The 27,187-nt window shown below is 53.5% G+C and overlaps 1 protein-coding gene across 1 annotated transcript; it reads left to right on the forward strand.

Moving 5' to 3' along the window:
• The first annotated feature begins 18,021 nt into the window (after positions 1 to 18,021).
• On the forward strand, positions 18,022 to 26,389 carry SLC45A3 (solute carrier family 45 member 3). Its single transcript, XM_054395944.1, has 4 exons — positions 18,022 to 18,169; positions 18,444 to 19,277; positions 21,364 to 21,629; positions 25,928 to 26,389. Exons 1-4 carry the CDS (start codon positions 18,022 to 18,024, stop codon positions 26,387 to 26,389), a joined length of 1,710 nt encoding a protein of 569 aa, XP_054251919.1.
• Positions 26,390 to 27,187: the final 798 nt, after the last annotated feature.

The following is a 27,187-nucleotide window of genomic DNA, read 5'->3' on the forward strand; positions in this document are numbered from 1 at the left end:
CTTCTCTCCTCTCTTCTCTCTCTCTCTCTCCTCTCTTCTCTCTCTCTTCCTCTCTCCTCTCTCCTCTCTCTTCTCTCTCTCTCTCTTCCTTCTCCTCTCTTCTCTCTCTCTCCTCTCTTCTCTCTCTCTCTTCTCTCTTCTCCTCTTCTCTCTCTCTCCTTCTCTCCTCTCTCTCTTCTCCTCTTCTCTTCTCTCTCTTCCTCTCTCTCTCTTCTCTCCTTCTCTCTCTCTTCTCTCCTCTCCTCTTCTCTCTCTCTTCTCTCCTCTCTTCTCCTCTCTCTCTCTTCCTCTTCTCTCTCTCTCTCCTTCTCTTCTCTCTCTCTCTCTCTTCTCTCTTCTCTCTCTCTCTTCCTCTCTCTCTCCTCTCTCTTCTCTTCTCCTTCTCTCCTCTCTCTCTCTCCTCTTCTCCTCTCTCTCTTCTCTCTCCTTCCTCTCTTCTCTCTCTCCTCTTCTCTCTCTCTCTTCTCCTCTCTTCTCCTCTCCTTCTCTCTCTTCTCCTCTTCCTCTCTTCTCTCCTCCTTCTCTCTCTTCTCTCTCCTCTCTTCTCCTCTCTCTCTCTTCTCCTCTTCTCTCCCTCTCTCTCCTCTCTCTTCTCCTTCTCTCTCCTCTCTTCTCTCTCCTCTCTTCCTCTCTTCTCTCCTCTCTTCTCTCCTCTCTCTCCTCTCTCTTCTCTCTTCTCCTCTCTCCTTCTCTCCTCTCTTCTCTTCTCTCCTCTCCCTCTCTTCTCTCTCTCCTCTCTTCTCTCTCTTCTCTCCTCTCCTCTTCTCTTCTCCTCTCTCTCTCTTCCTCCTCTCTCTCTCTCTTCTCTCTCCTTCTCTTCTCTCCTCTCTTCTCTCTCTTCTCCTCTCTCTCCTCTCTTCTCCTCTCTCTCTCTCCTCTTCTCCTCTCTTCTCTCTCTCCTCTTCTCCTCTCTCTCTCTTCTCCTTCTCTTCTCTCCTCTTCTCTCTCTCCTTCTCTCTCTTCTCCTTCTCTTCTCCTCTCTCTCCTTCTCTTCTCTCCTCTCCTCTCTCTTCTCTCTTCTCCTCTCTCTTCTCTCTCTCTTCTCCTCTCTTCCTCTCTTCTCCTCTCTCTTCTCTTCTCTCTCTCCTCTCTCTTCTCCTCTTCTCTCTCTCCTTCTCTCTTCTCCTCTCTCTTCTCTCTTCTCTCTCCTCTCTTCTCTTCCTCTCTCTCTCTTCTCTCCTCTCTTCCTTCTCTCTCTCTCCTCCTCTTCTCCTCTTCTCTCTCTCCTTCTCTCTCTCTCCTCTTCTCTCCTCTCTCTCCTTCTCTCTCTCCTCTCTCTTCCTCTCTCTCTTCCTCTTCTCTCTCTTCTCCTCTCCTCTCTCTTCTCTCTCTCTCTCTCTCCTCTTTCTCCTCTCTTCTCTCTCCTCTCTCTCCTTCTCTCTTCTCTCTCTTCCTCTTCTCTCCTCTCTTCTCTCTCTTCTCTCTCCTCTTCTCTCTTCTCCCTTCTCCTCTTCTCTCCTCTCCTCTTCTCTCTCTCTTCTCTCTCCTTCTCCTTCTCTCTCCTTCTCTCCCTCTCTCTTCTCTCTCTCTCCTTCTCCTCTCTCTTCTCCTTCTCTTCTCCTTCTCTCTTCCTCTCTCTCTCTTCCTCTTCTCTCTCCTCTTCTCTTCCTCTCTCTTCTCCTCTTCTCCTCTCCTCTCTCTCTTCCTCTCTCTCCTTCTCTCTTCTCTCCTTCTCCTCTCTTCTCTCTTCTCTCTTCTCTCCTCTTCTCTCTCCTCTCTCTTCTCTTCCTCTCTCTTCTCTCCTTCTCCTCTCTCCTCTCTTCTCTCCTTCTCTCCTCTCCTCTCTCTCCTCTTCTCCTCTCCTCTCTCCTTCTCCTCTTCTCCTCTCTCTCCTCTCTCCTCTCTTCTCTTCTCTCTCTTCTCTCTTCCCTCTCTCCTCTCTCTTCCTTCTCTCTCTCCTCTCTCTCTTCTCCTCTTCTCTCCTCTTCTTCTCCTCTTCTCCTCTCTCTCTCTTCTCTTCTCCTCTTCTCCTTCTCTCCTCTTCTCTCTCTTCTCCTCTCTCTTCTCTCTCTCTCCTTCTCTCCTCTTCCTCTCTCTTCTCCTCTTCTCTCCTCTCTTCTCTCCTCTCTCCTTCTCCTCTCCTCTCTCTCTCTCCTTCTCCTCTTCTCTCTTCTCTCTTCTCCTCTTCTCTCTCCTCTCTCTTCTCTCTTCTCCTCTCTCTTCTCTCTTCCTTCTCCTCTCTTCCTCTCTCTTCCTCTCTTCTCTCTTCTCTTCCTCTTCCTTCTCTCTCCTCTCTCCTCTCCTCTTCTCTCTCTTCTCTCTCTTCCTTCTCTCCTCTCTTCTCTCTCCTCTCCTCTCTCTCTCTCCTTCTCTTCTCTCCTCCCTCTCTCTCCTCTCTCTCTCCTCTCTCTTCTCTTCTCTCTTCTCCTCTCCTCTCTTCCTCTCTCCTCTCTCTCTTCTCCTCTCTCCCTTCTCTCTCTTCTCTCTCTTCTCCTTCCTCTTCTCTCTCTCCTCTTCTCTCCTCTTCTCTTCTCTCCTCTCTCCTCTCCTTCTCTCTCCTCTCTCTCCTCTCCTCTCTCCTCTTCTCTCTTCTCTTCTCTCCCTTCTCTCTTCTCTCTTCTCTCTTCCTCTCTCTCTCTCTCCCTCTCTCCTTCTCTCTCTTCTCTCCTTCTCCCTTCTCTCCTCTCTCTTCTCTCCTCTTCTCTCTCTCTTCTCTCCTTCTCCTCTCTCTTCTCTTCTCTCTCTTCCTCTTCTCCTCTCTCTTCCTCTCTCTCCTCTCTCTCTCTTCTCCTCTCTCTCTTCCTCTCTCTCCTCTCTCTTCTCCTCTTCTCTCCTCTCTCTCTCTCTCTTCCTCTTCTCCTCTCTCTTCTCTCCTCTTCTCCTCTCTTCTCCTCTCTTCTCTTCTCTCTCTTCTCTCTCTCTCCTTCTCTCTCCTCTCTTCTCTCTCCTCTTTCTCTCCTCTCTCTCTCTCCTTCTCTCCTCTTCTCTCTCTCTTCCTCTTTCTCTCCTCTCTTCTCTCTCCTTCTCTCCTCTTCTCTCTTTCTCCTCTCTCCTCTCTCTCTCTCTCCTTCTCCTCTCTTCTCTCCTCTTCCTCTCTCCTCTTCTCTCTCTCTCTCTTTCTCCTCTCTCTCTCTCCTTTCTCCCTCTCTTCTCTCTCTCTCTTCTCTCCTCTCTTCTCTTCCTCTTCTCCCTCTCTCTCTCTTCCTTCTCTCCTCTTCTCTCTCCTTCTCTCTTCTCCTCTCTCTTCTCTCCTTCCCTCTTCCTCTCTCTCCTCTCCTTCTCTTCTCTCCTCTCCTCTCTCTTCCTCTTCTCTCCTCTCTCTCTCTCCTCCTTCTCCTCTCCTCTCTCTCCTTCCTTCTCCCTCTCTCTCTCTCCTCTTCCTCTTCTCTCCTCTCTTCTCTCTTCCTCTCCTCTTCTCTCCTCTCTTCTCTCCTTCTCTTCTCCTCTCCTCTCTCTCCTCTCTCTTCTCTTCCCTCTCCTCTCTCTCTCTTCTCCTCTCTCCTCTCTTCTCTCTCTCTTCCTTCTCCCTCTCTCTCTCTCTCTTCCTCTCTCCTCTCCTCTCTCCTTCTCCTTCTCTCCTCTCTCTTCTCCTCTTCCTTCTCTCCTCTCTCTCTTCTCCCTCTCTCCTCTCCTCTCTCTCCCTTCTCCTCTTCTCTCTCTCCTTCCTCTTCTCCTCTCTCTTCTCTCTTCCTCTCTCCCTCTCTCTCTCCTCTCTCCTCTCTTCTCTCCTCTCTCCCTCTCTCTTCTCTCCTCTCTTCCTCTCTTCTCTCTCCTCTCTCCTTCTCCTCTCTCTCCTCTCTCTCTTCTCCCTCTCTCCCTCCCTCTCTCTCTCCCACTCTCCCTCTCTCCTTCCCTATCTCCCTCTCTCCCTGCTCTCCTTCCCTATCTCCCTCTCTCTCTCTCCTTCCCTATCTCCCTCTCTCTCTCTCCTTCCCTATCTCCCTCTCTCTGCTCTCCTTCCCTATCTCCCTCTCTGCTCTCTCCTTCCCTATCTCCCTCTCTCTCTCTCCTTCCCTATCTCCCTCGCTCTCTCTCCTTCCCTATCTCCCTCTCTCTCTCTCCTTCCCTATCTCCCTCTCTCTCTCTCCCTCCCCCCCAATCCCCCCACCATCGTCCCATTTGCAAGTTGAATAGCGTACAGCTGTTAATACACCACCCAGCCGTGCGCCCACTTAAATAAATAAATAATACAATAATAAAAACACCCCCCAACCATATGATGTGGCACATTGCCGATATCATCGAGGTGTTATATGTCCCCAGGAGCTGGGACTTCAAGAGAAAGGCAAACACAATGAGTGCAGTGACTCAAATCCGTGCGAGCTGTCAGCACTCAGGAGACAGAACTGATCTTGCAGAGCAGGCTGGAGCCACCGTCAGGGGTGGTGTGTACACAGTTGTGGATAACATCAAAATCCTGCTCTAGATTTATGGGTTTGGGCTTTCAGGGCAGTGGTGCATGCAATAAACCCCACAAATCACCACTCTCCTTAGCAAACATTAGGAGTGATTCCTGCTGGGATCTGACCTGCTGCATCAAAGCCACTGAGGTGCTGATCAAGCCTCAAATCTAACACTCTTCTGCCATCTCCTCCCAATTGCTGCTTCTAATTTAAGAGCCATGGGCAGGAGTGGCTCTGAGTTAGGTTTGAAGTGGCTGTGAGTTAGATCTGAAGTGGCTGGGAGTGTGTTCAATCCATTCTCTGTCCTGTCTGCACAGACACCAAAGGCTCTGTGTTACTCAGGACCCTGTGCTGCTGCTTTATGCTTTTTTTTTCCCCCATCAGCAGTGCTCTGTCTGGAGATGTTGGGCTGTACTCTGCCTCTGGAGAAGCATCTGCCACTGATTCAGGATGTCATGCTGCTCTCTTTCCCCCTTTCCCCTCTGCCCAGGGCTCTTGTGCCACCTCTGTTGTCATCTTCTCCTTGCAAAGAGGTTACACAAAGTGTTTTGGCAATCTACAAGACCTCAGCTGATTGTAGAATCATTAAGGCTGGAAAAGAATTTTAAGATTGAGTCCAAGCATAACCCAACTGCCATGACCACTAAACTAGCACCACATCTACACACTTCTTGAACCCCTCCAGGGATGGTGACTCCACCATCTCCCTGGGCAACCTGTTCCAATCCCTGACCACTCTTTTCAGTCAAGAAATTTTCCCTCTTACCCAACCTGGCACAATTTCAGGCCATTTCCTCTCATCCTTGTTGTTTCTGAGTGTCCTATGTTAATGCTCTCCCTGCCCATTCTCTTTACCACGGTGCTGCCTTGGTCTGGACCCTGGAAACAATTCTCACTTTGCTTGGAGCTGTGCAAAGAGAACAGAGAATTGTTCTGGGCAGGGAGAACATTTCCTTGTAGCTCTGCGGCGAGAGGCAGTTCGTAAATACAAAGAGATGGAGCACAAAGGAGCAATGAGATGACAGTGGCCTTGCAAGGCAGCAGCCTATGTGTGCCAGGTACAGGCTGATGGGGTGACAGGGGAGGGCTTTGTGTGGCCACTGTTGCTGTTGGACTCCAGAGGTGTGTTTGGGAATGTTTGTGACAAACGAGTGCTGTGTGTGCGGGGCGGTGGGAGCAGCTGGAGCAGGGCTGGAACAAAAGGCTGCTGTGCTCCAGCCAAGGCTGACTGAGCAGTTAATGGGGCTGGAAGGGTGGCTTTTGTGGGAACTGACTGCAGCCAGGTCGAGGAGGGTGGCTACATGTGGGCTGGAGAGAGGTCTGACCATGCGTGTGAAAAGGAAGGCACAGGAATTGGGGAGGGAAGGAAGGAAGGAAGGATGGATGGATGGATGGATGGATGCTTCCCAGCTATTAAATCTCTTAGCCCATGGATATTGTTTCAGGGGAAATTCTTGCAACCTCAGTGCTCCAGATCCATCCATCCAGACTGGACAGCTCACTGGAGAATGTGTTGTTGGGAGCAGTCCCACAGCAGCCCTGGGGAAGGTGATTCCAAAGGGCTTCTTTCATCTTGGCTTGCTGCAAAGACAGCCTCGAGTTGTGCTGCCCCCAGAGAGTCCAATTCATCACTGTCTGTGGCCACTGCTGCCAGCAGTGTAGAAGCCTTTTGGGCAGGAGCAGGGAATGTTATCTGTCCCCTCTGCTAGCAGCAGGCTGGAGCTGAGGCCAGTTGGCACATGCTGGTGCCCAGCCAGAATGGCCTGGGACAGTGCTGGAGATAAGCCTTGCCCAGCTCTCACTGGGCAAAGCCAGCCCAGTGCCTGCCTGAGGTGCCCTGGCTGTGTGCCCAAGGCAGCCCAGAGCATGTTGCAGGAATATCAGAGCTCTTTCTGCTTCATTTGGAGCTGACTGAACTAAATGTGGGTAGGAGGGAGCCCAGCATGAGGAGGGAATCCTACCCCTGCTCCAGGTCTGCAATGCACAAACTTCCATTCATCCTCTGCCAGTCCAGCAGACCTCTTCAGCAAGCACTGAGCAGCTCCAGCTCTCAGACCACTTTCCTGCCTGTCCTCCTTGATGGATGCAGTCAGCCCTTGGTCTCAGGGCAAGAAGAGAACCATGTGCCACAGAAAGCCTCAGCTCCTGTGCTCAGAGTGCACTGCGAGATCCAAGGAGCTTTGAACTTGAGCTCCATGCTTAATAATTACTAAAAAGCTAATCATTTAGGGCTGAGATCCTCTCCAGGCCTCCAAGTAGAAGCTCAGTTCCTGTTTGTAAGGACAGATGGGGTGGGGAGTGAAGGGGGGGTGGGGTGGTAAAACTGCTTTGCTGCATTCACCTCCTATGCAAAGGGCAGCGTTGAGCCTTGGGGGTTGTTTGCAAAGTGGAGGAGTTTCCACTCTTCCATTCCCTTCCAGGCACTGCATGTGAACAGCTACAGCTACAGCTTCATCTTCAGTCCCTGCATGGTCAGAGTCCATAACACATTCAACTGACAGTCAGAATGGGGAGAGGAAAAAGTCCTCCCAAGTTTCCCATGAAGCTCTTCCAGTGCAGCTTAGCTCTCTTTAAAGGAAAGGAAAAAAAAAAAAAAAAAAAAGAACCCAAGCCAGCCAGAATCTGATTGCTTCTTATCTTTGCAATTATCCAAAGCATTTCAGGCAGAAGCTGAAATCACAGAATCTCATGTTTTTCAGAGCCAGGCCTCATGACTGCTCTGTGGTGATAAGGAGAAGACTCTCAGTGCTCCAGCAGTGATCTGAAGGCTCTCATTAGCTGGGAGAGGTTGGTGTGCCGCAGGCACACGTCAGAGCTAATGCAGGATTTGCTGCTCCAGGCAGGCACAACTGCTCTTGTAAGAAAGATTGAAGATCTTCAGAGGTCCCTTCCAACCCCTAACATGCTGTGATCCTGTGATCTCAGGTCTCTGATGTGTGGTCTTTGACCCTAAGGTGCCTCAGAGAAACCCTGCTGCTCCCAGCACTCATGCTCCTCTCCTGTCCCTTTGGCAGAGGGTCCTGGCCCAGGGCTGGTGTGACAGAAGGTGGCATAAACCTCCCCTCCACTGGCACTAAAGCCCAGAGGGTGGACTGTGCATGTGGCTGGCTGGAGAAGCCACCAAGCAGGGTGGAAAGGGTCCCTGTGCCAGAAGGGCAGGCAGCAGGGACAGCTCTACCTTACAGCAACGACCAGTGCAGAGCTTTGGGGGAGTTTTGTTTTCTTCTCTGCCCATTTGAACGGTGCCAGCCATGGGTGGCTGCCTGCCCCACATCCCTTCTTGCCCCAGCTCTTGAATGACATCCTCTGGGAGCAGGGATGTGGTAAACCTCAGTCATTCCCAGGAGAGCTGTGGGCTGCTCAGGGTCTGATGTGACTGAAGGAGGTTCTGTCCTCAACAGCTCTCTGGGGGCTCTTGCTCACCCTGCAAGGGCTTCTTTGTCTGGTTCAAAGCCATGACCTCATTTTAGAGAGAGAAAACAGAGAGGGAGAAACTCCCCAACCTGCCAGTGGAGGTCAGAGGGGCTTGCTGAGAGCTATCTTAGCATCAGACTTCTCCAGCAGGGACACAAATAAGTGGAATTGCAGACCAGAAAATTGCCATGACCAGAATGGACTGACTGCCAGGTGGTTAGCAAAGAGCCTCATTAGCTCTGTGTGTTTCTGGGAGTCAAAGTACAGCCCTGGAGGAGGAGCACGAGGTCATGCTTCCACAACTTTGGAGCAGAAGGGGCTGTACAAGTCCTGCTCCAACAGCAGGGGGTTGGACCTGATGGTCTCTGGAGGTCTCCTCCAAGCCCTAACGTTCTGTGATTCTGTGAAGCCAGTGCCTGGTGCTCTCCAAGGACTGCCAGGCATTGAGTTCTAGCTGGCTGCTCTCCTCCCTCTTTCCTGGGCACAGACCTTGGCAAATGGTACTTGGTTGGGTGGCAGTGCTGGGTGGCAGCAGCTCCTGCTGTGGTTAAATTTGTCAGGCTCCTCCTTGCTGCTTTAGAATCAGCCCTCTGGGATGCTCTTTGGGTTAAGGAACCTCTTCAGCCCTCCTGCCAGGGCTTGGACTCAATGCTCTCCCTAGGTCCCTTCCAACTCCTACCATTCCATGAGGATGTATCTATGGATCCCTTTGGGCACAACAAACACATCCCAAAGCCCCAGACCCTTGCTCCACAGGGGCAGGAGGTGCAGCCTGGTGTTACCAAGCCAGCAGGGTGCCAGGAGTTTGGAGGAGGTGGTGGGGGGAGGTTCTGAAGCACCTGTTGGAGTGTCAGACAGGGGAGGCTGCTGCCCTCTTTACCAGCATCCAGCTCTTTTCCCTCCCTTCCTGCTATTCCCTTTACAACCAAGCCATTGTGCTGTGGGCTGCAGCAGCTGGGTGGAGTGTTTCAGGCTCAAGTGTAATCTCAGTGCCTTTAAAAGCCTTTGGAAGGCTTCTCCACCAGCCCCCACCCCTTCCACCCCTTTTTATTTTATTTTTTCTTGAAGAGGACAGCAAGGCCAACAAGGGATAATTTGATGGATTACTCTGTGGGGCTGAGGGGCTCTCCCTAATCCCCTTTGTGGGGCTGTTGGAGGAGAGACGCCTTGCAGAAGCCCCCAGCCCCCAGGCAGAGAAAAGGCAGCTCAGCAGGGTGGGTTTTACACACTGACATATAAATACAGAGCCTGGTCATGTGGTGCTGGATATAATCTGTGCCCATTACCATGCAGAGGAGGAGGGGGGCACCTGGAGGGGGCTTATTTTATTTTTATCCCCCCCCCCCTTCCCATCCTTTTCAGTTCAATTTACATTTTTATTCTTCTGCTTTAAAAAAAAAATAATAAAAATACAAAGAAGAGGGAGGCTGACTCAGACCAAATGCCAGGGTGCTGGGCACAGCATTTAAACAGCATAAAGAAGTTCAAGGGAAAAGCAGAAGCAGATTGTCTCTCATTTCCCCCTCCTGCTCCAAACCAGGAGCTCCTCTCATGAATTAAAAACAAAAATAACATTAAAAAACAAAGCAAAAGCTTTGGTCATGCAGGAGCAAAACAAAACTCAAGCTCTGATGTGGAGCCAACCAACCTTGTCTGGAAGTGTTTATAGCAGACCTGAGGCTGACTCAGGGAAGGGTGAGTAGAAGGAATGAGGCTCCTGAGAGAGTGGAGGCTGCAAATGCTTCTGCTTTTGGTGGGTCTGTGAGGAGCCAGGAGGCTGTGGGGCTTCTACTTGGGTGGTTAGATGCTGGTCCTGAGTGGGTAGAACCAGCCCAGCCTGCAGCATGGCAGGCACAGGGAGTGCCACTGCAGGTCCTGGAGATCCACCTGCAGCTGCACTCAGCTCTGGGATGGTCATTGGGGCACTCAGTCCTCCAGCACATCACAGCTGAACCTTTTTGGTGTCCTGATGGAAACTGGGCTGGACTACAGACCAGCAAGGGAAGCTTTCAGCCCTTCAGCCTTGGCTCTGCTTGGTGCCCAGCTGCTCTCTGCACCCTGCCTTACAGTCACAGAATGGCTTGAGTTGAAAGGGACCTTAAAGGTCATCTTGTTCCAACCTCCCTGCCCTGGCCAGGGACACCTTCCCCTTGACCAGGTTGCTCAAAGCCTCATCCAGCCTGGTCTTAAACACCTCCAGGGATGAGGCATCCACAACCTTCCTGGGCAGACTCTTCCAGTGTCCTCACCACCCTCACAATGAAGAACTTCCTCCTAACATCCTGGCTGTGCTGCTGCTGGTGTGGACTGCAGCAGGCTCTGCCAGGCAGCCTGGTGCTGGGTTAGTGTGGCAGTGGTGCCTCCAGCTGCAGCAGAGCTGCTGACACCCACTGGCATGGTGGTGTGCTCTGGGTGGTGTCTGTCCCTTTGAGGAGCATGGGCAGGCTCCAGAAGTGTCACTGTGGCCTCTGAGTCAGTGACCTCCTCAGTCAGACAGAGGGTTCCTGTTTGTAAGGGTGAGGGGAGGAGGAGGAGGAAGAGGATGGGCTGGAACTGGCCCCTCTCTGCTGCTGGTCACACAGGAGGGTGCAGGAGCTAAGGCAGCCCAAGCCTGGGAGAGAAGCCTCCTGCCAGGAGCAATTCCTCTGTCTGCCAGAGGCAGAAGCAGGTTGTGGGACAGGAGGTCAGTGGAGCCTGTGGGCTGCCCTGCTGTCTGCTGGATGTTCTGTAGTGAGCTCTTGGCACAGCTGCTGAAAGGAGTGGGAGATAGCAGAGAGCTGCAGTGTGAAGGACAAGCAGGAGAGATCTCCTTCCCCCCTGGACAAGATCCTCTCTGTGTGACAGGCAGAGCAAAGTGCTGTTGCTCTGCTGGGCTCAGCATCCTTTCCTAACTCCCATTCTTAAATATTTTGGCTCATCCATCTCCAAGAGACCTTCACTTGCCTTTCCCTGGTGCCTTTGCTTTATCCAGTTGATGGATGCAGGACAAACAGTGCCCTGTTTCAGGTGCCCTCACTGCTTACTGTAGAACTCAGAAGGCACTCAGCAGTCAATTCCCCTCACAGGTGCACCTTTCCCTGAAGGAACCACCTGAGAGCAGATAAAAATGCCTCCCAAAGCTCTTGCAGATGAGAGCCAGTGCCTTGGGCTGGCTCTGGAGCAGCCCAGCCCTGCTAACTCTCAGGACAAACCAGGTCAGAAGGGCCAAAGGCAGAGGGAAGGTCACCAGGCAGCAGCTGCAGATGTGTCCTGGTAGCTCTGACATGATTTGCACTCTCTGGCTGAGGCAGTGGGAACCTGGTAGGGCCTGAGCTTGCATCTCATACTGCATCATGGTGAGCCCCAGCCACCTGCAGGAAGGGTGAGTGGCTTGGAGGTTATGGGAGCCAAGAGCTTTGCTCAGTGTCTGAGGGAGTGCAGTCTGCTTTAGTGGCCCACAGCAATTGGGAGATGGAGCCCCCTGAAAGTCCTCTGCTGGCTACAGCTGCTTAGAACTTGGCTCCTTCTTCATTCTTTGGCTTCTTACTTTCAGATCCCAAAATGGAGATGGTGGTGAACTGCCTTCAGTCTTGGGCCAAGGACCAGTTTGGTGGTTAGAGGCTGGTCCTGAGTGGGTAAAACCACACCAGACCAGAGGTAGGCATTTAAAGGGCCCTGAAAGCAGGATGATGATGGTGTAAGTGCTGTGATGAAGCAATTGCAGTGTGTCAGGAAGGAGCTGACCCCCAGCCTTGACAAACACAAATGTCTCCCTTTGAACCCAGCTTGGGTGGAAGGTCTTCTGAGCTGCAGTAGGGAGCTGCCTCTTTTCCCTAGCTCTGGAACTTCTGTAGCATCAGCATTTGTCCTGGAGTAGCATTTCCTGGTGTCTGAGCTGCTGGATGCTGTGGGAGGGAATTCCAAATGGGCTGGGGCACCCAGCTCTTGTTCTCCTCTGAGGGGCTTTCCACCCATGGCTGCTCTTTCCCTAAGCTGAGCTGCTGAGCCTGCTCTCATGGAGCCCCAGAGCTCCAAGGGAAGGCAGAGTTAATTCAGAGAGAGACTCAATCCATCCAGAGACCCTTCTCCCATCCCTGCTTAATCACCACTCCCCTCTCCCCACACTCTGAATGGGGTCAAGGGGATTTGGGAGGGGAGGGGGAAGGGGAGAGGGTCAGGAGAGGTCAGGTGAGTTTTCCATTGCATCCCTGGCAAGCCTGCCAGAGCTATTCTCCATGGTGCATTTCACATTCAGCTGCAGTGAATGGACACTGATAGCTGTGAAAGGATCTGGCACTGGCTGAACAGCCCTTCCCCGAGCCCTGCCTCTTGTGCTCTCTCCCTCCCTTTCTTCCAAAGGGCTTCCAGGGAGTGGGGAATTAATAACCCTCCTAAAGAGCCCCCTTGGAAGGTTGGAAATGTAACATTGTGGGTATGAATGGAAGCCCAAAGGCCAGCAGTACCCTTTCGCCCTCCCCTCTGCTGCTGTCCTTTGGGAAGAGGTTTTTGCATCAAACCTTCTGTGCCCATGGGTCCATATCACCTGGAACTGCTGGGCTGGAGCAGAGCCTGCCTGAGCTCCCTGCACAGCACCATCTCCTGCCTCCAGCACTGACCAGGGCCAGCTGCCCTGGATGCAGAACAAGGAGGGTAGAGGAAGGAGAAACTTCTTTCAGTCTTTGCCCTGCAAGTTGTTCAGCTTCTTCTGGTGTCTCTGCAGGGGGTTGTTTCTTAGTGAAAAGTGTGGCTCAGAGTCCATCAGTGAGGGCTGAGAGAAAGGAAATAGGAAGTGGAAAGTGAACTTCTGCTGGAGTTGGGGTGTTGCATGATGGAGTTGAGTCTGTCCCTCTGCCATCCCCAGTGAATTCAGTCCCATTTCTGCCTGCTGGTGCTTTTCTCAAGTCCTTACCACAGGGGCTCTGCACCACTTCCAGCACAGGAAGATGTTTGTCCAAAGTTGTGCTGTAGCACGTGGACAAACTCTGAGCAGGGGAAGTGTGGTGACTCCAATCTGCTGGAGAAATGGACTCTTGGAAGCTGCTTTCCTCAGCTTCATTCCTGCTCCTTCTCCTTGCTGCCTGTTGGTGCCTTTGGAGAAATGGACTCTTGGAAGCTGCCTTTCCCCAGCTTCCTCCCTGCTCCTTCTTGCTCCCTGTTCATGCTTCCAGGTGTGCTGTGCCTGGCAGAGTGCTTCCCTCCCTGTCCTTCTGGGTGTTTATGTGGGAGAGGAGAGAGGGAAGGAGGCACCAAGGCTGCAGGAGGTTCAAACCTTTTCTGCTTTGCTTGCTGTAGCTGAAGAGGTTCCTCTGTGCAGGCTGGGTGGCAGGGAGCCCTCTCCTCTCCTGGCTGCCTTTGTCCCTGTTCTCCTGCCCAGGACCCGCCCTCCTCCCTGGCTGCCAGGTGAACCAACCTCCCAGGCTTGATCTGCTGTTTCTCTGCAGAGAAAGGAGAGGAAAAGTTTGGGTTGCATGCTTCAGAGTAAACCAGAAACCCTGGGCTTGAGACTGCAGATGACGTTCCCATGGCACGGCAGCTTGGTGAGCAGCTGTGAGGGAGCTCCACATGTGGCTTCCTTCTGCTTCTGTGTGCAGGAAGCCTTACATGGAAGGGCTGTGTGCCCCTTCTGGGGGGGCTCTGGCTCTTATCCTTGTCAGGGTGCCTCCAAAGGGAAGGGAAATACTGTCCCTGTTGTAGAAGCTTGGGGAAACTGAGGCCAGGGGGGCAAGAAGTGCCTGCTGTCATCCAGCTGTATGGACCAGCCTCCCCCCATGTCTGAGTGAAAGGTTTCCCCATCCCAAAATGCCAAATCCCACTGGTCTGGACTGGCTGTTGCTGGCACACTCAGGTGTGATGTGTCAGTGCTGCTCTCAGCCCAGGATCTCCCAGCTAGGAGGTGGTTTGCCTGGCTGACTCCTTGCCCATCAGGACAAAGTTATGGAGCTGCAGATCCAAACCAGTCAGCCCAGATAAATCATCCTGGAAGAGATTAGCAGTTTAAAGGAAGCTTTTGGTCTGGCTGCTGGGGCTGTTAATGAGAGCCAGGCTGTTACCTACACTGCAGGGAACATCTCAACCTCTTCCAAAAAGAAAAAAAAAAAAAAAGGACCATAATAACGTCAAGTCCTACATCTCTCTCTGCTGGCTGTTTGTGGAGTGCCAGGAGAGCAGCAAGAGGAGGTGACAAACGTTAGCAGCAGGGCAGGGCTTTGGGCAAAGTTCAGGTGTGAGCCCAGACCTGGAGTTTCCTCCTGAGCTGGTGTGGGGCAGCAGTTGGAAGGGGGAGCAATGGGTTCCACAGGTCTGGTTCCTGCTGCCCTTGTTTGCTCAGCACCTTGGGCGAGGGGCCCAGGCGTGGCTGTGGTGCTAATAACAGCCCAGCACTGGGGTTATGGGGAGGCAGGGAGGGCCCTGAAACCAAACCTGCCTGTGGCCCTGCAGCTGGTTCCACCTCTCCTTGCCTGCACACTACTTAAGCAGCTTTTCCTGAAGGCTGTGCAGCCAGGCTGGGCTGGAGCTCCAGAGGGATCACCTGTCACTGCTCTGCCTCTGGAGGAGGTGAGTCCTTTCAGCCTGGCTCCTCTGAGCCTCCCAGATCTTCCTTCTCCATCCCTCCCTCTGCCCATGTCCATCCAGATCAACATTCAGAGGATTTTCTTTTTTTCCCAGTTTGCCTCTCTGCATTCTGTCAGCAAAATGCGGGAGAGAAAAAAAAAAAAAAAAAATTGTAAGATGAATTGATGGGAACTGGGATGAAGTGCAGCTTGAGCAGGAGAAGGTTAATGATCTGTTCCAACCATCTCTACAACTTGATTGCTGTTGACAACTTCTCCTCTCTGGCTGGGCATGGATGCTGCTTCTGGCTGCACTGGGATTGATTTGTTCTTTTCCTTAAAGCCCTCTGAGAGTGGGGAATGGGGAAGAGATGGATCTTTTCTTACCTGCTGCTAAGAATTTCAGTCTCTCTGCCTCAACCTGAAGCGCTCAGGCTGTTGGAGGGATGGGCAGATTCCTGCTTCCTCCCCATGCTAGAGATGGCACTGTGAGAAAAGGGGAGTAAAGCATTGGATTTTTTTTTTCTCTCTGTGTGTATGAGGCATCTTTGACTTAGTGTTTGGGGTTTACCTTTGGGTATTTGGGGGTTACCTTTGGGTGTTGCCTCTGGGTGTTTGGGGTTTACCTTTGGGTATTTGGGGGTTACCTTTGGGTGTTACCTCTGGGTGTTTGGGGATTGGATCTGGGTGTTTGGGGATCTGCCTCTGGGTGCTTGGGGATCTGCCTCTGGGTGTTTGGGGATCAGCCTCTGGGTGTTTGGGGATCAGCCTCTGGGTGTTTGGGGTTTGCCTCTGGGTGTTTGGGGTTTGCCTCTGGGTGCTTGGGGATCTGCCTCTGGGTGCTTGGGGATCTGCCTCTGGGTGTTGGGGATCTGCCTCTGGGTGTTTGGGGTTTGCCTCTGGGTGTTTCAGGTTTGCCTCTGGGTGTTTGGGGTTTACCTCTAGGTAAACCCCCCTCTGTAAGCTCTGCAGACCCTGGACTTTCAGCAGCCAGTGGTCTCCACATCTCCTTTCCAGGGGCAGCTCAGGGTGGTGGTGGCTCAGTTAATTTTGCCTCGTGAGTCTGCTTGCTCCAGCTCCCACCACCAAGGTTTGAGCTGCTGGAGCTGGAGGGCTGCAGCTTCCATGCCTCTCCCCAAGGCTGTCAGCCAGCTGGGCACCCCCCAGGAACGAACCAGGCTGAGACATCCTGTGTCTAGCCCACATCTAAGCAAGGTGGTTACTGCCCCCCAATTGCTTCCTTGCAGATAGAGTGCATCAGAAGGAAAGCTGAGCATATCAGGGGCCTCTTTGAGTATCCCTTTGAAGCCAGGTCTGGTGATTAAAGGCAAACCATTGTTGCTCTTCCCCCTCTGCCGTTAGCTTGCTGTTTGACCTTGGGCAAGTCATTTAAATGTTCACAGTTGTTAAAAGGAGATCTCTTTTGTGACAGCCGAGGTCTAAGTGAGCGCGGAGTGGGGGGAAGGTGAAGGATCCTGGAAGGCAAATAATCAGTTCTTATTGTGTGTAATTGGCAGCCTGTCAACTCCTCAGCTGGGAGAGTGGTGCCTCTGCTCTGCAGCAGGGAGAGGCGGAGGGGGATGCTTGCATCTCTGCAGACCTCATCACGGTGCTTCCAGTGACACCCAGTCACCTCTTGGGGGGGGGGTTACTGGGCTGGTGGCAAGAGGTGGAGAAAGAGAAAAGTGAGGATGCAGAAAACTCTGCCAGCTGCACCTGCTGAGTGCCACTTGTGCAGTGGCAGAGGTCAAACACAAGTGCTCTGGAGAGCTCTGGAGCATTGATTTGCACCATGCTGGGTGATAACCTTGGAGCTTTCCCTCTGCCCAGTGTGGCTGTGGGAAAGCTGTGGTCCAGCATGCTCCTGCTGCAGGCAGCTGTTCCTGCCTGCACTTTGCATCCTGCTTGGCCCTCTGACAAGCTGCCAGGTCTTACCTGCTCCACCTTACCTGAGGTCTTACCTGCTCCACCAAGCATGGCCTGCAGCACTGCTTGCCTCAGCTGCTGAGGAGGGAGGTGAATATTGACCTGGAGACATTCCTTCTAGGAGTCTTTCCCTCTTCCCTGGAGATGAAGCAAGGAATTTAGAGGGGGACTGGGCTGCAAAGGTGGATTTTTCACCCCATTCCTTGTGATGGGTTCACTCTCAGCAGGGGAGTAAGGGAACCTCTGTCCCAGGTATCTGCTGTGGAACAGAGGAGGTGTGCAGGAGGTAGAGTTTCCCAAAGCAGGGAGGGAGCAGGTGCAGATGAACTCCTCCACCTGCCTGTGTTACATTCTGTTTGGCCTCCTTCATCCAAGGAACCCAAAGCACTTGAAAGGCTGCACTGTGGTGGGACAGGAGGCAAAAGCTGCTGTGCAAGGTGGGAGTACACTGCGCAGTCCAGAGCTGAAGCACATCCCAGCCCAGCAGGACCTCTTGTGCCTTGTCCCCACACAGGAACTCGGTGGAGGCTCACTGAGGGTGAGAAGTGAGACCATGTGAATCCTGAGAGTCAAAGTGGATTGATGGCTGTGCAGGAGCTTCATGTCACCCTCCTGGCTGACCCACTCTGCCTTCCCCAGCACAGCTGCAGACCATCTTCCCGAGGTGCTTTTGGGAAAGCAGCAGCTGGCTGGACTAGCCTAGGTGCTGGCACCTTTGCAGGCTTGCTTGTTTGTGGACTGTCACACTGGCAGGCTCATACCAGGTTCCTAAGAGGCACCTGCTCACTCTTTGCCTTAGCTGCTTAGCACCTGTCCTGGTCTGGTGGCCTCTCCCCTCTGAAGAAGGCTGGAGAGAGGCAGAGTGTTACAAGGCAAATAAATGACTCAGACTAATGAGTAAGGTAATTGCTGCTCACTGTTAGATGAGGCTAAAGTGGGTCAGGTTTGTTTGTGAAACTCCATGGAGGCACCATCTGTTCCCTGTGCCCCATCTCAGGGGCTGGAGATAGGATTTGGGTGAAACTACCTCCCTGGGAGCCACCAGAGCAGCATGGAGGGAGGGGGTGCCCAGGTCATCAGGGAGGGATGTGGGGCTCTAGAGATGACCCTGAGTGACTGCAGGCAAGTGTCTGCAGCCCTGATCCTCAAAGGGATTCTTAATTGAGCTCACTGGGAGAGGGGACCCTAAATCCTTTGTGCCTCTGCTGCTCCTGCCCATCTGTGAGATGAGGCTGGACAGGACACTGAGAGGTCTTTAGACCTCCCTTAGCCTGAAGGTGGGATTGGACTTTCCCAAGCCATGCCTGAGTGCTGCCTGCTCACCTCTCACAAGCCCTTAGAGAGAAACCTGGCCTCAGGTTTGTGTCTTTTGACCCTGCTGCTCTCCCAGATATCCTCTCTTCATTCTCCCCTGCCTGGAAGCCTGTTGGGCTGGGGACTGTGTCTTTCAGGGCTGAGGACTCTGTGTGGTACTTGGCTTTAACTCTTTCCCCTGCCCTGGTCCCCACAGTGTCTCACAAGCTCTCTCTTCTCTCAGACCACAGCATGTGAGCAGAAGGAGAAGCCTGGAGTGGGATCCCTGCCTGGACTCAATGCTGCCGGGGCCACATCTTGCAGTTAAGAGGAAAAGGAAGAAACATTTCATTCAGCAGTGTTAAAAATGGGAGACAGCATCTGTCCAGCAGCCCAGGAAGGGAAGCTCCAGACCTTGCCCACGGAGCATCCCTGGAAGCGTCCCAGGTGGAGTGACACAGCCCTGTGTCACTGAGGGGTGTCAGGGCAGCATGGCTCAGGGGGCCTGGGGCAGGATGCTCTTCCACAACAGAAAGACCCAGCTCCTGCTGGTCAACTCCCTGACATTTGGCCTGGAGGTGTGCCTGGCTGCAGGGATAACCTACGTGCCACCGCTGCTGCTGGAAGTGGGTGTGGAGGAGAAGTTCATGACCATGGTTCTGGGTAGGCAATTTTTTGTTTTCCTTTCCCCCCCCCCCGCATCTTGGAGGGGCTTGTTTCAGCCTTTGAGCCTGGAGGGCAGGGGCAAATAAGGACCTGGAGGTTTGTCCTTGTGGGGTGGTTGCAGAGCTACTCTTCTCTCAAGGGCAGCCTTGTGTTTGGAGGAGGGGGCTGTGACCCAGTGATGCTTCCTGAGGTCTTGAAGCATCCCAGAGGTGCATACAGAGCAGCATCCTCCAGATCTGTCCCCCTAACACCTCCTCTACCTCTTTACCAGGCATAGGACCTGTCCTTGGCTTGGTTTTCGTCCCGCTGATCGGATCTGCCAGTGACCACTGGCACAGCAGCTACGGCCGACGGAGACCTTTCATCTGGATGCTTTGCCTGGGAGTCCTGCTGAGCCTCTTTGTCATCCCCCATGCCAGCAGCCTTGCCAGCCTCTTTGCCACCAACCCTCGGCCTCTGGAGATCGCCTTCCTCATCCTGGGCATTGGCTTGCTGGATTTCTGCGGCCAGGTCTGCTTCACGCCGCTGGAGGCTCTGCTCTCAGACCTCTTCCAGGAGCCAGACAACTGCCGCCAGGCCTTCTCCCTGTACGCCTTCATGATCAGCCTGGGGGGCTGCATTGGCTACCTGCTTCCAGCCATCGACTGGGGTGGCAGCTTCCTGGCCCCGTACCTGGGAGGGCAGCAGACCTGCCTCTTCAGCCTCCTCGCCGTCATCTTCCTCGTCTGTGTGCTGGCCACGCTCTTTGTGACAGAGGAGGCAGCTCCCCAGCCAGATGTTCTGGATGGCCCAGCCTTGAAGGATGCTTCCCCTAAGCCCTCCCCTCCTGCCTGCTGCTCTTGCCAGCCCTCCAGGAGCTCCTGTCTCCTGCAGGCCAGGCACACGGTGCAGGCTGCGAGGAAGCTCTGCACGCTGGTGCCGCGGCTGCACAGCCTCTACTGCCGCATCCCCAAGGTCATCCGGCGCCTGTTTGTGGCTGAGCTCTGCAGCTGGATGGCCCTCATGACCTTCATGCTGTTCTACACAGACTTCGTTGGGGAAGGGCTGTACCAGGGCGTCCCCAGAGCCAAGCCAGGCACGGATGCCAGACGCCACTATGATGAAGGTGAGAAGCGACCCAGCTCCAGCTGCCCTCAGGCTCCAGCTGCTCTCAGGCTCCAGCACCCATTCCCCAGCACAGGAGCACGGAGTGGGAGCTTAGGAATGGGCTCAGCCCTGCCAGGGATGCAAACAAAGGTTACAGGCAACCAGATTCTGTGCAGATGGAACAGGAAGAAATGTTCCCCCGTGGCCCACAGAGCATTGCACAGTGAACCAAGCAGGGAAACTCCTCTGGCCGCCAAGCAACCCAGCACAGAGGCAGATCTGGCAGTGCAGCCCTGGCCTGGGGCTGAACTGTTAAGAGGCAGAACAGGCTGGCAGGTTGCAATGCTGAACAGGATGGATCCGGCTCTCTCTGCAGCCTGTGCTTGCTGCTGCCAGCTCCTCTCACTGCTCTTCCCTCCTTTTTCAATGAGGGGTGAGGATGCTCCCCCCTTCTTGGAGAGCAGGGCTTGGAAAGGCAGGACATGCTCCATAGCAGTGAGCTGGGCTTTGCCTCATCTTCCTTGCATGCTGCTGTCAGATTCCCATCTCACATCTGGTTCTGGGCAGCCCTGGAGCAGCTCCCCCAGTTATCAGCCCTCTCTCCAGTGGTTCCTGGCAATGGAACAGGTTGCCCAGGGAGGTGGTTGGGGCCCCATCCCTGGAGATAGTCAAGGTGAGGCTTGACAGGGCTCTGGGCAACCTGATCGAGTTGAGGATGTTCCTGCTGACTGCAGAGGGGGTTGGACTGGATGAGCTTTGGAGGTCCCTCCCAACCCAGACCATTTTATGATTCTAATGCTCACCACTGGAGCCTGTAGCTTCCACAACCACCTCATGGGGTACTGCAGCACATTCCCTGTTTGCTGCTGTTCCCTGCTGTCCCATTTTGGGTGCTGGGTTGTGCCAGAGCCTTGGCTTACTGCCCAGCCCTTCGTTTCCTCTCCTTGATCTAAGTCTTTTATTCTTGGGGGGTACCTTCCTGGCCCTCCTCTTCCAGCCCTCTGAGTTTTGCACTGCCTGCCTGGGTGAGCTCTGCAGCACACTGCCTCTTTGTGCTGGGTGTCTGTTTAACTTAGAGGCAGCTTAATTATTAGTTAACACTTGCTCTGTATAGCTTCCAGCAGGTCAGGACTCCTGTCAGAGAAACAGATGTTGAGTAATGATCCTTGCTCCAAAGAGTTAATGGTTTTAATTCCCTGCAATCTGATAGATCTTTGCAAGGGGGAAGGTCCTGATTGCTGCCGGATACTGCCCTGGCTTAGAGGATGTTGAATGCTTTACCTTGGCTGCAGCACAATTCCTTCTGCCTGTTGTTCCGTTGCTGCTTTTGGCACCTGTTGAGCACAGATCCTGGTTCATGAACAGGTGACAGCTCCTGGGTGCAAACAGCTCCCAAAGACCAGAATATCACTTGGGTTCTTAGCTCCCATTGCCCCTCTGGTTAGACTGGGGTGCTGCTGGTGGAGAGTGGGAGCTGCAGCCTGGCTGGTGCAGCCCTGGGAGATGTCAGGGATGCTGCTCTGCTCCTTCCAGAGGTGGCCACAGAGGTGATCCAAGGGCTGGAGCAGCTCTGCTGGGAGGGCAGGCTGAGGGAGCTGGGGGTGTTCAGCCTGGAGAAGAGAAGGCTCCAGGGAGACCTTAGAGCTGTCTTCCAATACAGGAAGGGATCCTCCAGGAAAGCTGCAGAGGGACTTTTCATGAGGGTGTCTAGAGATAGGCCAAGGGGAATGGTTTGGAGCTGAGGAAGAAGTTCTGCAGTAGGAAGGTGGTGAGATTCTGGCACAGGCTGTCCAGGGAGGCTGTGGATGCCTCCTCCCTGGGGGTGTTCAAGGCTGGACAAAGCCTTGAGCAGCTGAGTCTAGCTGAGAGGTGTCCCTGGCCATGGTGGGGAGCTTGGAGCAGATGATCTCTGAGGTCCCTCCCAACCTGAGCCATTCTCTGATTCCTCACCCAGCCTTGTGCTTGGCAGGGCTGCTTGTGGCTGTGCCACACTCTCTGAGCCCCCACTGAGTGGAGGTGGAAGGAGCCCCCAGGGTGGTTGGTTGGCTGTGGGCAGCCTGTGTGCAATCAGGGCTGTGCCTCTCACCACCTCTGCTCACCTGCAGGTGTCCGGATGGGTAGCTTGGGCCTCTTCCTGCAGTGCATCACATCCATCTGCTTCTCGACAATCATGGACAGGATGGTGAAGCAGTTTGGGACCCGGGCAGTGTACCTGGCCAGTGTGGTGTTCTTCCCCCTGGCTGCCTTCGTCATGTGCCTCTCCCACAGTGTCATCATCGTCACCATCTCCGCTGCTCTGACAGGCTTCACCTTCTCTGCACTCCAGATCCTGCCCTACACGCTGGCATCGCTCTATCATCACGAGAAACAGGTAGGGATCTGCTCCAGAGCTCAGGGTGAGGACACCTTGGTCAGCCACTTGGAGCTGGTACAGTCAGACCAGCCCCTGGAAGAGAAAGCTGTGCCTGTGTGCAAAGCTTTTCCACATGTGCCTTGACTCCAGGCTGTGTCTTCCTCAAGTGCTGGGTTCAGTCTGGGGACATTCACTCCAAGAGGGACACTGAGGTGCTGGAGCAGGTCCAGAAAAGGGCAATGAGGCTGGTGAGGGGTCTTAAACACAAGTCCTGTGAGGAGCAGCTGAGGGAACTTGGACTGTTTAGTCTTCAGAAAGGAGGCTGAGGGGAAACCTCATTGCCCTCTACAACTCCCTTATAGGAGGCTGAAGTGAGTTTAGCCTGGAGAAGAGGAGACTGAGGGGAGACCTCATTGCTCTCTACAGCTCCCTGAAAGGAGGCTGGAGCCAGGTGAGGGTCAGTCTCTTTTTCCTAGTAAGGAGTGATAGGACAAGAGGAAATAGCCTCAGGTTGCACCAAGGGAGGTTTAGTTTGGATATTAGGAAAAAATTTTTCACTGAAAAGGTCATCAGGCACTGGAACAGGCTGCCCAGGGTTAGAGGTGGAAGCACCATCCCTGGGAGTGCTTAAAATACGCTTGGATGAGGTGCTGAGGGCCATGGTCTAACAGTTGTGTGCAGGGAGGTGTTAGGTTGTGGTTGGACTCGATGATCTTAAGGTCTCTTCCATGCAGGCCATTCTGTGGTGATTCTGTGATTCTCTGAGGATTCATCTGGAGGAGATAAGAGAGTTTGGCATCTCCTTCTGAAGGCATCTCCAGCTCCCCACAAGCAAGATGCACATTTAACAAGCAGGGAGTGGGGAAGGTCCTAGAATCCTAGAATGGGTTGGGTTGGAAGGGACCTTCAAGATCATCCAGTTCCCATCCCCTGCCATGGGCAGGGACACCTCCCACCAGCCCAGGTTGCTCAAGGCCTTGAACACCTCCAGGGAGGGAGCATCCACAACCTCCCTGGGCAAGCTGTGCCAGTGTCTCCCCACCCTCACTGGAAAGAAGATAGGAGAGATCAGCTAGGACTGGTGTGCCAATGGGGATGGGAAACTGCTACAGGTTGTTTATACCTCTGTGTGCATTTTGCAACCAAGCCACATCTGCAGCACTGCCAACCCGAGGAGCTAAACCCCTCCATCATTTCCAGCCCTCAGAGGTCCTGCTTTCCAATCCCACCCCCCATAGCATGAGAGCAGTGAACTGAAAACTGAGATTCTTCCTATTCCCCTCGCTCCCAAGGAAAAGAAACGTTGTGGGACTCGCCACACCAAACACAAAAGCTGCTGGTGGTGTCCCACAGATGTTAGCCCTGTGGAGAGGAGTCCTAGGAGGTTCCTGAGTGGCACACTGGGTTAAGAGGAGTCTCTCTGGAGCTGCAAATGCAGAATTAATTTGTGGTTGGGGAGCAACTCTTTCATCCCAGCGGCAGGCGGTTCGCTGCGCAGCCGGAGAAGAAGGAGTTCTGACCACAGGCATCCAGATGTTCACATTCAACAAATGCTTCTAACCAAGCCATCCCAATTTGCACCAGGCACCCCTGTAAAGCAGGGGGAGGAAGGAATGTTCAGCTCTGGGATTTCCCATGGACAGGATAGCAACAGAATGAAAACCAAACCCCACAGGCTGGGAACACGCCGCATGCCCAACTGCCTGCCAAAAGCTCGATGGGGAAACACTCCTAGACAATGAGGTGTGGGGTTAGAGCTGCCTTTAGTCTCTCTGGTGCCCTAACTGGGTAGTCCCTCCTCCTTTTACCAACTCCTTTGCAGCAGGATGCAGGGAAGACCCCACAAGAAGTAAGTCCTTCAAGATGCCTTTTGCAGAAAGTGCTCCTCCTGCCCTGTTTCTCTTCTCTTCTCTCTTCCTGTTGAAATCTGTCATCAGTTTTGTTTGCCTTTCCTCCTTCCTGCTTCCTCTCTTCCTTCTCTTTTCTTTTTTTTTTTTTTTTTTTAAACTTTAAACACTCCTCTTGAAGTGAATCAACAGAAGGGGCATCCAAAGTGGCTTCCACGCTGTGCAAGACGGTTGGTGCAAGCCTGCAAGGCCACCTCAAGCTGGAGCTCCTTGCTTTGCACAGGGCTGTGTAAGTCTCTCTGTTCTCCTGCATGTCCTCTCACCTTCTGTGGCCACCAAACCTTGCCTGTAGCAGGAGGGAAAGGACCTGCATGTTCTAACAGCACCTGAAAGCTTGGTAAAGGTGAGATGCATGGTGGGCACTCACAGCTTCTGCAGGAGGTGAAGCAGGGCTGGGTTCCTCATTCCCACCACTCCATCAACTGCAGGGGGAGAGGGAGCTGCTGACTGAGGCACCAGTGGCTCCTGTGGTGAGGGAGATGGAGCTGCTGACTGAGGCATCAGTGGCTCCTGTGGTTGGATCCTGTCTTACTAGGGGTGATTTTAAAGCCTAAGTTCTCACTAATCTCCCTCCCACGAGTGCTGGAGCCACTTTCTCTCTATTTAAATGAGTACTCCACACCTAGTATCCAAACAGCCCTGCCAGGATGTGTCTCTCTGAAGTCCTAGCCTGGATCACTGTAGAAACCAAGAAGCTGTGGCAGGGACCTCCAGGGCAGCTGAGAAGGCTTCTGGGAAAGTCAATGTCAAAGAGGAAGGGCTGGAACTGAGGGGGACATCCTGGTTTGGCTCACACAGCCCTTTCTGTGCTGGGCTTTGAGCTGCTTTGAAGTCTGATGGCAATTGGAGAGGTGTGGGAGGATTTCTTTTAAGCTCCATGTAAGATAAATGATGGTCCTGGAGTGATGCATTTAAGCATAAATTCAGGAGCCTTGGCAGAGGAGTTGAAGGATTTAATGAGCAGCTGAGCAGAGCCCAGGTAAAGCTTCTGGGAGATGGTTGCTTTGGAGTGAAATTGTTCTCCTCAGGTTTCTCTTCTTCAATAGAATTCTGGAAACTGTGCTTCAGCTCTGTAGCCATGGGGCAGCAAGGACAGAGAATACCTGGTGCTGACATACACCTAGGGCAGGGCTGGGTGGAGCTGGGTGGGTGCCAAGACTGCTGAGAGCTTTGGGATGGCCTGCAAGGGAGAGCAGGAGTTGCCCACACTGCTGCACCAGCCCTTCCCTCCTCTTCATCTGTCTCCAGGTTCCTCCTGTAAAAGGAAGGGTAGCTCAGGCAGCTCTGCAGCTAAGTAGGGTGCTCCTGGCTCTCAAACAGGTGCTGGTTTGTTTGGTTTGGGTTTTTTTTCCCCCCTTTTTTATTTCCTTTGTTTGCCCAACCTCCCCACACAGATCAACGTCTCCTTCGTTATCTGCTCTGCCCTGTGCAGTGGAGTTTTAAAGCTGGAGCTCTGCAGCAGTTTTGCTCTCTGCACATCACTGCCCAGGATTTCTTGGCCTTAATGTGGAGAGCTCTTTGATCCCAGTGGTCTGTGTGAGTGCTGCTCGAGTGAGCTGTGCCCCAGAGATCTCACAGTTAGAGAGGAGAGAGGCAAAAAAGGGCAAGAAGAAAAAGATTTTTCTCTCCCCCCACCCCCAACCTTTTTCTAGCCTGAGTGAGAAGGCTCAGGTCAGGCAGATGAAGTAACTCAGCTGAGGTCATGCATGCAGAGTCTGATGCAGAGCTGAGAAAAGAGCTCTTTCCTGAGTTCCCAGCACTGTGTCATCCCAGCTGGCGTCACTGAAGTATCTCAGATATTAAGAAGTGGCCATGCATGCAGGGCTCTGAACTGTTTGTCTCCCCTCTGGGCTCTTCTGTAGGAGAGCAGAGGAAATCAGCCTTTTCTAAAGGCCTCCCTGCCAGCCAGAAGTTGCCTCACCAGCATGGACATGCTGGGAGCCTCTTCTCTTCTTCCTTCTCCTCTTCTCCTCCAGCCTTTAGGCTTTTCTGCAGGAAGAAGCCAAAGGGCAGAAGCTCTTCTTCCTGCTCAGCTATTTGCACTGGAGTGAGCTGTTTGACCTGGTGATATGTCCCAAAATGGGCTCTGACCCTTTCCTCCTGTCCTGCAAGTGTGCCTCAACTGATTGCAGGATAGGATGAGCTGTGGTTGGTGCCCAGATTCCCTTGGCACCAAGTGAGGGAGTGACAACCCAGAGCTCAGTGTAAAACGCCTCCAAGCAGAGCCAGGGCTGGCTTTGGGCAGTGTGCTGAGCCCCCAGAGCTTCAACACAACAAAAGCACCACTTGGCTGGATTTCCCCAGTGAGTCAGGGTTGCTTTGAGTCCCATGCCAGCTGGGAAGAGCCAGGCTGGCTCCTGGACCCCACCTCACCTGGCCCAGCCTCACCTGCCCTCCTCTTTCCCCTAGGTATTCCTGCATAAATATAAGAGCAAGGAGGAGGAAGTCACAGCTCGACTGGACAAGAAGTCAGCCTTCTCTAAAGGCCACCTCCCCAGCCAGAAGCTGCCTTACCAGAATGGACATGCTGGGAGCCTCTTCTCTTCCTCCTCTTCCTCCCCCTCCTCCTCTCCTGCAGCCGCCGGCTCGGCTCTCTGCGTCAGCTCCTCCTGCGACGTCTCTCTGATGATGATGGGAGGAGAGCCAGACTCAGTGGCCCCTGGGCGAGGGATCTGCTTGGACCTGGCCATTTTGGACAGTGCTTTCCTGCTCTCTCAGGTCGTCCCCTCCCTCTTCATGGGCTCCATCGTCCAGTTTACGCAGTCAGTGACTGCCTACATGGTGTCAGCTGCTGGCTTTGGTCTGGTGGCCATTTACTTTGCAACCAAAGTTGTCTTTGACAAGAGTGACATGGCCAAGTACTCAGTGTGATGTGGGAGGCACCAGGGCAGCACCTGACACAACGAGATGTGTGTGGATGTGTGTGTGTGTGTGTGGCCACTCGTGTGGCTCCTGCTGTCCCCAAGCCGCTGCTGTAGCCCTGGAGGGGTAGCTGTGGGGCTGGGAGCAGGAGAGGTGCAGCAGGGCTAATCTCAGGTGTGAATAGGAGGCAGCAGGGCATTGCTCTTCCAGCCTTCAGTGCTTTTCCAGAGGTGCCTTGATCAAAGGAGAGCACTGCACAGCCAGCACCAAAGGGGTTAGAGAGGGGACAGAAAGGAAATGGACTTTTTCTTTGATAAGGGGTGAGGCTTCTGACCAGAACAGGGAGAGGGAAGAGATCCTTGGTTCTCCTCTTCTCCAGTGGAGCTGCATCCTCTTAGAATCAGTCAGGGTTGGAAGGGACCACGAGGATCATCCAGTTCCAACCCCCCTGCCATGGGCAGGGACACCTCACACAAATCAGGCTGGCCAGAGCCTCATCCAGCCTGGCTGCAAACACCTCCAGGGATGGAGCCTCAACCACCTCCCTGCACAACCCATTCCAGGCTCTCACCACTCATGGTGAAGAACTTCTTCCTTACGTCCATTCTGAATCTCCCCACTTCCAGCTTTGTTCCATCCACCCTAGTCCTGTCACTACCTGAGGTCCTAAAAAGTCCCTCCCCAGCTTTTCTGTAGCCCCCCTCAGATACTGGAAGGCCATAAGAAGGTCACCTCAGAGCCTTCTCCTCTCCAGACTGAACAACCCCAATTCTCTCTTCCCCAGCTCGTTGTGGGTTTTCTTTTTCA

The sequence above is a fragment of the Indicator indicator genome, chromosome 35, assembly GCF_027791375.1.
Source record: "Indicator indicator isolate 239-I01 chromosome 35, UM_Iind_1.1, whole genome shotgun sequence".
In the NCBI taxonomy this organism is placed as follows: Eukaryota; Metazoa; Chordata; class Aves; order Piciformes; family Indicatoridae; genus Indicator; species Indicator indicator.

Excerpts from the sequence above, each read along its gene's own strand:
- SLC45A3 (XM_054395944.1), top strand. The coding sequence starts at position 18,022 with ATGCTCTTCCACAACAGAAAGACCCAGCTCCTGCTGGTCAACTCCCTG. Across the intron at positions 19,278-21,363 it reads CAGACGCCACTATGATGAAG|GTGTCCGGATGGGTAGCTTG; the intron begins GTGAGAAGCGAC and ends GCTCACCTGCAG. Across the intron at positions 21,630-25,927 it reads TCTATCATCACGAGAAACAG|GTATTCCTGCATAAATATAA; the intron begins GTAGGGATCTGC and ends TCTTTCCCCTAG.